This window comes from Oncorhynchus mykiss, chromosome 16, assembly GCF_013265735.2.
Source record: "Oncorhynchus mykiss isolate Arlee chromosome 16, USDA_OmykA_1.1, whole genome shotgun sequence".
NCBI classification, from domain to species: domain Eukaryota; kingdom Metazoa; phylum Chordata; class Actinopteri; order Salmoniformes; family Salmonidae; genus Oncorhynchus; species Oncorhynchus mykiss.
This window is the reverse complement of record NC_048580.1, coordinates 77721510-77734317: the sequence shown is the minus strand read 5'-3', so window position 1 is coordinate 77734317 and position 12808 is coordinate 77721510. Positions and strand designations below refer to the sequence as shown.

The 12808-nt window shown below is 43.7% G+C and overlaps 1 protein-coding gene across 2 annotated transcripts in view; it reads right to left on the bottom strand.

The window, feature by feature from the left end:
• LOC110515266 (plasma membrane calcium-transporting ATPase 3-like) overlaps nucleotides 1–12808 on the bottom strand; it is a 174949-nt gene that overhangs the window by 98242 nt on the left and 63899 nt on the right. For both annotated transcript variants that reach the window (XM_036947843.1, XM_036947844.1), the window contains exon 10: nucleotides 9259–9330. In XM_036947843.1, the coding sequence (XP_036803738.1) occupies nucleotides 9259–9330 (72 nt within the window). The remainder of the gene's footprint in view (nucleotides 1–9258; nucleotides 9331–12808) is intronic.

The window sequence follows — 12808 nt, the reverse complement described above, 5'->3', positions numbered from 1 at the left end:
CAGGGGGTACCGGTACAGAGTCAATGTGGAGGCTATATACAGGGGGTACCGGTACAGAGTCAATGTGGAGGCTATATACAGGGGGTAACAGTACAGAGTCAATGTGGAGGCTATATACAGGGGGTAACAGTACAGAGTCAATGTGGAGGCTATATACAGGGGGTAACAGTACAGAGTCAATGTGGAGGCTATATACAGGGGGGTACCGGTACAGAGTCAATGTGGAGGCTATATACAGGGGGTAACAGTACAGAGTCAATGTGGAGGCAATATACAGGGGGTACCGGTACAGAGTCAATGTGGAGACTATATACAGGGTATTACGGTACAGAGTCAATGTGGAGGCTATATACAGGGTATTACGGTACAGAGTCAATGTGGAGGCTATATACAGGGTATTACGGTACAGAGTCAATGTGGAGGCTATATACAGGGTATTACGGTACAGAGTCAATGTGGAGGCTATATACAGGGTATTACGGTACAGAGTCAATGTGGAGGCTATATACAGGGGGTACCGGTACAGAGTCAATGTGGAGGCTATATACAGGGGGTACCGGTACAGAGTCAATGTGGAGGCTATATACAGGGGGTACCGGTACAGAGTCAATGTGGAGGCTATATACAGGGGTACCGGTACAGAGTCAATGTGGAGGCAATATACAGGGGGTACCGGTACAGAGTCAATGAGGAGGCTATATACAGGGGTACCAGTACAGAGTCAATGTGGAGGCTATATACAGGGGTTACCGGTACAGAGTCAATGTGGAGGCTATATACAGGGGGTACCGGTACAGAGTCAATGTGGAGGCTATATACAGGGGTACTGGTACAGAGTCAATGTGGAGGCTATATACAGGGGGTACCGGTACAGAGTCAATGTGGAGGCTATATACAGGGGGTACCAGTACAGAGTCAATGTGGAGGCTATATACAGGGGTACTGGTACAGAGTCAATGTGGAGGCTATATACAGGGGGTACCGGTACAGAGTCAATGTGGAGGCTATATACAGGGGGTACTGGTACAGAGTCAATGTGGAGTCTATATACAGGGGGCACCGGTACAGAGTCAATGTGGAGGCTATATACAGGGGGTACCGGTACAGAGTCAATGTGGAGGCTATATACAGGGGGTACCAGTACAGAGTCAATGTGGAGGCTATATACAGGGGTACTGGTACAGAGTCAATGTGGAGGCTATATACAGGGGGTACCGGTACAGAGTCAATGTGGAGGCTATATACAGGGGGTACCGGTACAGAGTCAATGTGGAGGCTATATACAGGGGGTACCAGTACAGAGTCAATGTGGAGTCTATATACAGGGGGTACCGGTACAGAGTCAATGTGGAGACTATATACAGGGGGTACCGGTACAGAGTCAATGTGGAGGCTATATACAGGGGGTACCGGTACAGAGTCAATGTGGAGGCTATATACAGGGGGTACTGGTACAGAGTCAATGTGGAGGCTATATACAGGGGGTACCGGTACAGAGTCAATGTGGAGGCTATATACAGGGGGTACCGGTACAGAGTCAATGTGGAGGCTATATACAGGGGGTACCGGTACAGAGTCAATGTGGAGGCTATATACAGGGGGTACCAGTACAGAGTCAATGTGGAGACTATATACAGGGGGTACCAGTACAGAGTCAATGTGGAGGCTATATACAGGGGGTACTGGTACAGAGTCAATGTGGAGACTATATACAGGGGGTACCGGTACAGAGTCAATGTGGAGGCTATATACAGGGGGTACCAGTACAGAGTCAATGTGGAGGCTATATACAGGGGGTACTGGTACAGAGTCAATGTGGAGGCTATATACAGGGGGTACTGGTACAGAGTCAATGTGGAGACTATATACAGGGTGTTACGGTAGAGTCAATGTGGAGGCTATATACAGGGTGTTACGGTACAGAGTCAATGTGGAGGCTATATACAGGGGGTACTGGTACAGAGTCAATGTGGAGGCTATATACAGGGGGTACTGGTACAGAGTCAATGTGGAGACTATATACAGGGTGTTACGGTAGAGTCAATGTGGAGGCTATATACAGGGTGTTACGGTACAGAGTCAATGTGGAGGCTATATACAGGGGGTACTGGTACAGAGTCAATGTAGAGGCTATATACAGGGGGTACCAGTACAGAGTCAATGTGGAGGCTATATACAGGGGTACCGGTACAGAGTCAATGTGGAGGCTATATACAGGGGGTACCGGTACAGAGTCAATGTGGAGGTTATATACAGGGGGTACCGGTACAGAGTCAATGTGGAGGCTATATACAGGGGGTACCAGTACAGAGTCAATGTGGAGGCTATATACAGGGTATTACGGTACAGAGTCAATGTGGAGGCTATATACAGGGGGTACCGGTACAGAGTCAATGTGGAGGCTATATACAGGGGGTACCAGTACAGAGTCAATGTGGAGGCTATATACAGGGGGTACCGGTACAGAGTCAGTGTGGAGGCTATATACAGGGGGTACCGGTACAGAGTCAATGTGCAGGCTATATACAGGGGGTACCGGTACAGAGTCAATGTGGAGGCTATATACAGGGGGTACTGGTACAGAGTCAATGTGGAGGCTATATACAGGGGGTACCAGTACAGAGTCAATGTGGAGGCTATATACAGGGGGTACCAGTACAGAGTCAATGTGGAGGCTATATACAGGGGGTACCGGTACAGAGTCAATGTGGAGGCTATATACAGGGGGTACTGGTACAGAGTCAATGTGGAGGCTATATACAGGGGGTACTGGTACAGAGTCAATGTGGAGGCTATATACAGGGGGTACCGGTACAGAGTCAATGTGGAGGCTATATACAGGGGGTACTGGTACAGAGTCAATGTGGAGGCTATATACAGGGGGTACTGGTACAGAGTCAATGTGGAGGCTATATACAGGGGGTACCGGTACAGAGTCAATGTGGAGGCTATATACAGGGGGTACTGGTACAGAGTCAATGTGGAGGCTATATACAGGGGGTACTGGTACAGAGTCAATGTGGAGGCTATATACAGGGGGTACTGGTACAGAGTCAATGTGGAGGCTATATACAGGGGGTACCGGTACAGAGTCAATGTGGAGGCTATATACAGGGGGTACCGGTACAGAGTCAATGTGGAGGCTATATACAGGGGGTACCAGTACAGAGTCAATGTGGAGGCTATATACAGGGGGTACTGGTACAGAGTCAATGTGGAGACTATATACAGGGGGTACCAGTACAGAGTCAATGTGGAGGCTATATACAGGGGGTACCAGTACAGAGTCAATGTGGAGGCTATATACAGGGGGTACCAGTACCAAGTAATTTGCTAGGCCTATTGTTTACTTTTTTGTTGGTGACACTTTGATATCTTGATAATATGCAGCTGTTTAAAGGGCAAATCCACAGATAAACAATAACAAAATGGTTGCCCCGCCTCTGTTTTGGTAAAAAGTTGAGGGATGGGGACTGGAGAAATATAACCACTCTCAGACTAATAGACAGAGTGGAAGGACTGACCATCCATTATATAATACATCTTGTTTTATCCATGTTATGAAGCTATACAGTGTTTGTTTACATTTACAATGTTTACAAACATTAGAGTAAAACAAGCTTATATTTTGGGTTCTGATGGATTGTGACAGTTGAACTAAACTGATGAGGCATTTATAAATTATATTATTTGAGAATCAATGGATATATATATATTTTTTTTATTTTATTTTTATAAATGCATGTAGAAACTACAGATTGCTCCTTTAAGTCTATCAAAAGTGTGCCAGTTTGAGCATGTGTCCATTAGCAGGAATAGATTGAGCAATAAAAGCCCCAATGTTATATAATTCCATAGGCTGGAATCTGCACTATGCAGCTGTTGCAAGTGCGCATTTTTCACTGGCTGTCCACTGGTTTCAAAAACAATGATTGATAGGCAGCTTAAACTTCTTGAATTTAACCATTATTGGGTTCAAATAGAAATTTATATTTGTGAACAGCCATCCACAATCCATAAGGCGCAAATAGCTAAATGAGAGAGCAGCAGTGTGATTCACATCAATGTGCTATGTAGATATCAATAATAAGTGATGTCCGTATCACCGTAGACTACACCACTGCTGTCATCCATACCTCCAAGCGTTTATTCAAGTTGGATCATCTTTGGATGCCAACAGCACAATTGGAAGTCATAGTTTGGACTGTGGTCTACAAAAGCCTATTCCTGCTCTTCTCCCGCGATCCATCAAACACATTTGGTGTGTCATCATAGTGTTCTCTGATTGGTAGTTATCATTTGGTATGACATCATAGTGTTCTCTAATTGGTGGTCAGACTCGCTCAGGTGGAACACATTTAAATTTGCTCCTTTTTTCAGTATTTTTTGACCCCAAACATTCTTTCTGAATTTAAAAGTAATCCTTGAAGTAATCATCTAGTTTTTCAAAAGTATATGTAATCTGATTACAATATTTTTGCTGTTAATGTAACAGATTATAGTTTTAAAAAATGGTAAACTCTTACATCCCTTTTGTAATCTCTTACATGTAACAGATTACGTGTAATCCCTGTTGGTGATTTTGCCACGTGAATGGTAAACTAGGTTACTGATTAGGCTACTGACTAGGCTACTGATTAGGCTCCTGATTAGGCTACTGACTAGGCTACTGATTAGGCTACTGACTAGGCTACTGATTAGCCTACTGATTAGGCTACTGATTAGCCTACTGATTAGGCTACTGACTAGGCTACTGACTAGGCTACTGACTAGGCTACTGATTAGGCTACTGATTAGGCTACTGACTAGGCTACTGACTAGGCTACTGATTAGGCTACTGATTTGGCTACTGACTAGGCTACTGACTAGGCTACTGATTAGGCTACTAATTAGGCTACTGACTAGGCTACTGATTAGGCTACTGATTAGCCTACTGATTAGGCTACTGATTAGCCTACTGATTAGCCTACTGATTAGCCTACTGATTAGCCTACTTATTAGGTACTGATTAGGTTACTGATTAGCATAGTGATTAGCTACTGATTAGCTACTGATTAGGCTACTGATTAGGCTACTGACTAGGCTACTGATTAGGCTACTGATTAGGCTACCGACTAGCTACTGATTAGCCTACTGATTAGCCTACTGATTAGCTACTGATTAGCCTACTGATTAGGCTACTGATTAGTCTACTGATTAGCTACTGACTAGGCTACTGATTAGGTTACTGATTAGCCTACTGATTAGCTACTGATTAGGCTACTGATTAGTCTACTGATTAGGCTACTGATTAGGCTACTGATTAGCTACTGATTAGCCTACTGATTAGGCTACTGATTAGGCTACTGATTAGTCTACTGATTAGGCTACTGATTAGTCTACTGATTAGGCTACTGATTAGCCTACTGATTAGCTACTGATTAGCCTACTGATTAGGCTACTGATTAGGCTACTGATTAGTCTACTGATTAGGTCTACTGACTAGGTTACTGATTAGCCTACTGATTAGCTACTGATTAGGCTACTGATTAGCTTATTGATTAGCTACTGATTAGGCTACTGATTAGCTTATTGATTAGCTACTGATTAGGCTTCTGTTCACCTCCACTGGCAAAATCGATGCCATAATCACTTGCGTTACCGCTAAAACTAGCTTTTGGTGAGTCTTAAATATCAACAATAGCACTGCTTGAAATTGGCACATTTGAGCACATTTTAAAGACACCTAAAATATTTCCACTTCTCCGACCTCTGATTAACAAGATCTCATAGTTTCCCTTCAAAATGTGATGTGTCTTTTTTACATATTTATTCTGCATGGTTACAGGTTTAAAACAGAAACAACTCAGAGGTTAACAGTTTAGCTATTCATTCCAAGGCTAAGGCTATGGTTTAAGGCAGGCTTAAAGAAGGCCTAATAAAAAATTATATCAGGTATCATCAGTCTTCACAGTTTTCTCAGGATGCCTATGTAGCGCATTCCGGCTCTGAGTATCACGAGTTCACTCCCAGTGCTGGAAAATCATGTTACATTTTAGGGGTGAGCGCTGAGGGAGGCGTATATCCACGTTCTCAGGACCTTTTAATCTGCAGTGTGTTTGTAGTGATCATTCTTCATATAAAAGTGTTGGAAAGTAGCGGAGCGCTGGCTTTTACAGTTCGGAATTACCAAAGAGGGTGTGTTTGACACTAGCGTCACCTTAACGCCAACTGAAACTAGAGCACTTAAACTTTTACAGTAAATAAGAACAGAATATTATTCTAAACCCTTTTAATGTTTAATGTTACCATGATTACGGATAATCCTGACTGAATCGTGAATAATGATGAGTGAGAAAGTTACAGAGGGTCCAAGACATGCTAACCTCCCCTGTTATTGTAATGGTGAGAGGTTAGCATGTCTTGGGGGTATGATATAAAATGCTAAACTCCCCTGTTATTGTAATGGTGAGAGGTTAGCATGTCTTGGGGGTATGATATAAAATGCTAACCTCCCCTGTTATTGTAATGGTGAGAGGTTCGCATGTCTTGGGGGTATGATATAAAATGCTAACCTCTCCTGTTATTGGTAATGGTGAGAGGTTAGCATATTTTAGGGGTATAATCTTTGACCCTCAAACTTTCTCACTCATTCATTCAGGATTATCCATAATCATGGTAGCATCCACATTAATATTCTATACTTATTTATAATAAAAGTGACTCCAAAATGACAATACATTATTCACCATTTCTAAAAACACACTCGGAGAGTGGGGTCAGTTAGGGATCAGCCATTATTGACGGCAACCCTAATTTCTATTGGGTGCACAAAATAATCTGAAACCAGGGGTGGAAGTAACTATATTTAACTGTAATTGAGTATTTTTTCAGAGTATTTTTTTTTGTTATCCATAATAGTAGATAATGAGGGCACGGAAAGTTTGCAAGAGCCCCTCAGAGCCATAAAAAACTGCTTATTGTTGTTTAGTCAGTGACCAATCAAATCACATTTTACGCCAATCAAATCACATTTTACGCATTGCGGCAATACAGGCCAATCAAGCTGTGCATACAAACTGAACGATAATGGACAGAAGATTTTCAAAAAGGCAATGGCGGAGGTGGCAGACAACAAAAACTCTGCCTCAAACAGAGGACGAGACAGAGCAACAGAGGAGGAGACAGTGGAGGAGACAGAGAAACAGAGGAGGAAACAGAGAGGGAGACAGAGAAACAGAGGAGGAAACAGAGACAGTGGAGGAGATAGAGAAACAAAGGAGGAAACAGAGAAGGAGACAGAGCAACAGAGGAAGAAACAGAGGAGGAGACAGAGAAACAGAGGAGGAAACAGAGGAGACAGCAACAGAGAAGGAAACAGAGGAGGAGACAGAGCAACAGAGGATGAAACAGAGGAGGAGACAGAGAAACAGAGGAGGAAACAGAGAAACAGAGGAGGAAACAGAGGAGGAGACAGCAACAGAGGAGGAAACAGAAGAGGAGACAGCAACAGAGGAGGAAACAGAAGAGGAGACAGAGCAACAGAGGACGAGACAGAGGAGGTGACAGACCAACAAAGGAGGAAAAATAGCAACAGAGGAGGAGAGAGAGGATGAGACAGAGCAACAGAGGAGGAAACAGAAAAGGAGACAGAGCAACAGAGGAAACAGATAAGGAGACAGAGCAACAGAGGAGGAAACAGAGGAGGAGACAGAGAAACAGAGGACGAAACAGAGGAGGAGACAGAGCAACAGAGGAGGAAACAGAGAAACAGAGGAGTAGACAGCAACAGAGGAGGAGACAGAGGAGGAGACAGCAACAGGGGAGGAAACAGAGGAGGAGACAGCAACAGAGGAGGAAACAGAAGAGACAGCGAAACAGAGGATGAGACAGAGGAGGTGACAGAGCAACAGAGGACGAGACAGAGGAGGAGGCAGAGGAGGAGACAGCAACAGAGGATAAATCAGAGGATGAGACAGAGCAACAGAGGAGGAAACAGAGGACGAGACAGAGCAACAGAGGAGAAGACAGGAGAAGACAGAGGACGAGACAAAGCAACAGAGGAGGAAACAGAGAACGAGACAGAGCAACAGGAAGAGAAAGAGGAGGAGACAGCCACAGAGTAGGAAACAGAGGATGAGACAGAGCAACAGAGGAGAAGACAGGAGAAGACAGAGGACGAGACAAAGCAACAGAGGAGGAAACAGAGGACGAGACAGAGCAACAGGAGAAGAAAGAGGAGGAGACAGCAACAGAGTAGGAAACAGAGGATGAGACAGAGCAACAGAGGAGAAGACAGGAGAAGACAGAGGACGAGACAAAGCAACAGAGGAGGAAACAGAGGATGAGACAGAGCAACAGGAGGAGACAGCAACAGAGTAGGAAACAGAGTATGAGACAGAGCAACAGAAGGAGAAAGAGGAGGAGACAGCAACAGAGTAGGAAACAGAGGATGAGACAGCAACAGAGAGGGAGACAGAGGATGAGACCGCAACAGAGAAGGAGACAGCAACAGAGGAGGAGACAAAGCAACAGAGGAGGTGACAGAGAAACTAAGGAGGAAACAGAGAAACAGAGGACGAGACGGAGCAACAGAGAAGGAGACAGCAACAGTGGAGGAGACAGAGGAGGAGGCAGAGCAACAGAGGACGAGACAGAGGAGGAGACAGCAACAGAGGAGGAGACAGCAACAGAGGAGGAAACAGAGGGGACAGAGAAACAGAGAAGGAGACAGAGGAGGAGACAGAGCAACAGACCTCTTCTCGTGCCTAACAACACCCGTGCCAATATATCCAACAAAAACCTGATTCTCTGGCATTATCACTTAAATATACAACAACGTTATTAACACAACAACAACATTATTAACACAACAACAACAACATTATTAACACAACAACAACAACATTATTAACACAACAACAACGTTATTAACACAACAACAACAACATTATTAACACAACAACATTATTAACACAACAACAACAACATTATTAACACAACAGCAACAACGTTATTAACACAACAACAACATTATTAACACAACAACAACAACATTACTAACACAACAACAACAACGGTATTAACAAAACAACAACATTAACACAACAACAACATTATTAACACAACAATAACATTATTAACACAACAACAACATTAACACAACATCAACAACATTATTGACTCAACCTGCAACACATCAACAACATTATTGACTCAACCTGCAACACATCGACATGAACATTTCCTATGCTTGTTGCCAATATAAAAACATCTCACCTTCTATTACGAACGTCTGGATGACAAAATACAACACCAAGATGAGCACTGTTATAGCTGACATCACCAGGCCTAGACAGAGAGAGACAGAAAGAATGATGTGTGACCATGTAACTTTATGACGATGTTATGTTACATCAGGCCATACTAATTTAATTGACTGTATAACTTTATGACACTGTAATGTTACATAAGGCCATACTAATTTAATTGACGAGCAGAAAATGGAAGAAATATCCACCCGAAATAAAATGACTCCAAATTCAGAGGTGAAAATGGGGGGGGGGGGGGGGGGGGGGGGGGTGTATTTGTCCTGTTTCACATATGTTCAAGTGTGTGACCTGTAAAAGTGTGTGGTATTAACTGGAAAAGGTTTTTTGCATATTCCACTCCCCTAAAACACGCTCGGAGAGTAGGGTCACGGCCAGGGATCAGCCATTATTGACAGTGACCCTGGAGAAATTTGGGTGAAGTGCTTTGCTCAAGGGTACATTGGCAGATTTGATAGCAAGTGGCTTGTTCTGGTCCCTATAGTGTTTTTTTAAACTTGTAATGAACTGCTTTCCTTCTTGTTTACACACAGTGTTCATGGACCTGACTTTTCGGAATTGTTGTTTGTGCCTCACCACCTCTTCCCCCTTCAAGAACATCTGAACATCCACAGTGGACACACATCTGAACATCCACAGTGGACACACATCTGGGCATCCACAGTGGACACACATCTGAACATCCACAGTGGACACACATCTGAACATCCACAGTGGACACACATCTGAACATCCACAGTGGACACACATCTGCACATCCACAGTGGACACACATCTGAACATCCACAGTGGACACACATCTGGGCATCCACAGTGGACACACATCTGAACATCCACAGCGACTAGCTCATAGAAAACTATCCAGTATTTTGTTTTTTTATGTACTATTTTTTACATTATTAGCTCAGGAAATGTTTTGTGTCATTACATACAGCCGGAAAAAACTATTGGATATAGAGCGGCGGTAACTCACCAGAACTACCAGCATTACGACCAGGAATACGACTTCCCTGGACCAGATCCTTTGTTCAGTCTCCCCGGAGCAATCAAACTTCTTCCAGAGGCCGACTCATAACCTCACCGGTAGAGGAGAGGCACTCGAGGCGGCCTGCTGGTTCGACTTAGGAGGCGTACACACCACCTACCGCTTCCGAGTATACAGTGCCTTGCGAAAGTATTCGGACCCCTTGAACTTTGCGACCTTTTGCCACATTTCAGGCTTCAAACATAAAGATATAAAACTGTATTTTTTTGTGAAGAATCAACAACAAGTGGGACACAATCATGAAGTAGAACGACATTTATTGGATATTTCAAACTTCCCATTCCTCCTTGCAAAACAGCTCGAGCTCAGTGAGGTTGGATGGAGAGCATTTGTGAACAGCAGTTTTCAGTTCTTTCCACAGATTCTCGATTGGATTCAGGTCTGGACTTTGACTTGGCCATTCTAACACCTGGATATGTTTATTTTTGAACCCTTCCATTGTAGATTTTGCTTTATGTTTTGGATCATTGTCTTGTTGGAAGACAAATCTCCGTCCCAGTCTCAGGTCTTTTGCAGACTCCATCAGGTTTTCTTCCAGAATGGTCCTGTATTTGGCTCCATCCATCTTCCCATCAATTTTAACCATCTTCCCTGTCCCTGCTGAAGAAAAGCAGGCCCAAACCATGATGCTGCCACCACCATGTTTGACAGTGGGGATGGTGTGTTCAGCTGTGTTGCTTTCACGCCAAACATAACGTTTTGCATTGTTGCCAAAAAGTTCCATTTTGGTTTCATCTGACCAGAGCACCTTCTTCCACATGTTTGGTGTGTCTCCCAGGTGGCTTGTGGCAAACTTTAAACAACACTTTTTATGGATATCTTTAAGAAATGGCTTTCTTCTTGCCACTCTTCCATAAAGGCCAGATTTGTGCAATATACAACTGATTGTTGTCCTATGGACAGAGTCTCCCACCTCAGCTGTAGATCTCTGCAGTTCATCCAGAGTGATCATGGGCCTCTTGGCTGCATCTCTGATTAGTCTTCTCCTTGTATGAGCTGAAAGTTTAGAGGGACGGCCAGGTCTTGGTAGATTTGCAGTGGTCTGATACTCCTTCCATTTCAATATTATCGCTTGCACAGTGCTCCTTGGGATGTTTAAAGCGTGGGAAATCTTTTTGTATCCAAATCCGGCTTTAAACTTCTTCACAACAGTATCTCGGACCTGCCTGGTGTGTTCCTTGTTCTTCATGATGCTCTCTGCGCTTTTAACGGACCTCTGAGACTATCACAGTGCAGGTGCATTTATACGGAGACTTGATTACACACAGGTGGATTGTATTTATCATCATTAGTCATTTAGGTCAACATTGGATCATTCAGAGATCCTCACTGAACTTCTGGAGAGAGTTTGCTGCACTGAAAGTAAAGGGGCTGAATAATTTTGCACGCCCAATTTCTCAGTTTTTGATTTTTTAAAAAGGTTTGAAATATCCAATAAATGTCGTTCCACTTCATGATTGTGTCCCACTTGTTGTTGATTCTTCACAAAAAAATACAGTTTTATATCTTTATGTTTGAAGCCTGAAATGTGGCAAAAGGTCGCAAAGTTCAAGGGGGCCGAATACTTTCGCAGGGCACTGTATTACTGGCTAATGTCCAGTCTTTGGATAACAAAGTTGATGAGCTTCGAGCAAAGCTTTCTTTCCAGAGACATCGGGGGCTGGAACATACTTTGTTTCACGAAAACATGGCTCTCTCTGGATACTCTGTCGGAGTCGGTAAAGCCAGCAGGATACTCAGTACATCATGCAGACAGGAGTAAATATCTCTCCGGGAAGTAGAAGGGCTGAGGGGTGTGTTCCACGATTAACGACTCATGGTGTAATTCTAGGAACATACAGGAACTCAAGTCATTTTGTTCACCAGACCTAGAATACCTCACAATTACATGCCAACCAAATTATCTCCTAAGAGAATTCTCCTCCGTCATCGCCACGGCCGTTTTACATCCCACCTCAAGCCGAAACCTCGATGGCCCTCGAACTTCACTGGACTTTATAGAAACTTGGAAATCACACATCCTGAGGCTGCATTTATTGTAGCTGGGGATTTTAACAAAGCAAATCTGAGGACTAGGATGTCAAAATTCTATCAACATATTGACTGTCCTACTCGCGCAACCAAGACTCTCGAACATTGCTATTTAATCTTCCGGAATGCTTACAAGACCCTCCCCCCTGTCCTCCTTTCGGCAAATCTGATAACGAATCCATCTTGCTCCTCCCGTCCTATAGGCAGAAACTCAAACAGGAAGTCCAGGTGCTTCATACTATTCAACGCTGTTCTGACCAATTGGAATCCACGCTTCAGGATTGTTTTGATCACGTGGACTGGGATATGTTCCAGGTAGCGTGCAAAAATAATCTAGATGAATACACGGATATGGTGACCGAGTTCATCAGGAAGTGTATAGGAGATGTAGTACCCACTGTGACTATTAAAACCTACCCATATC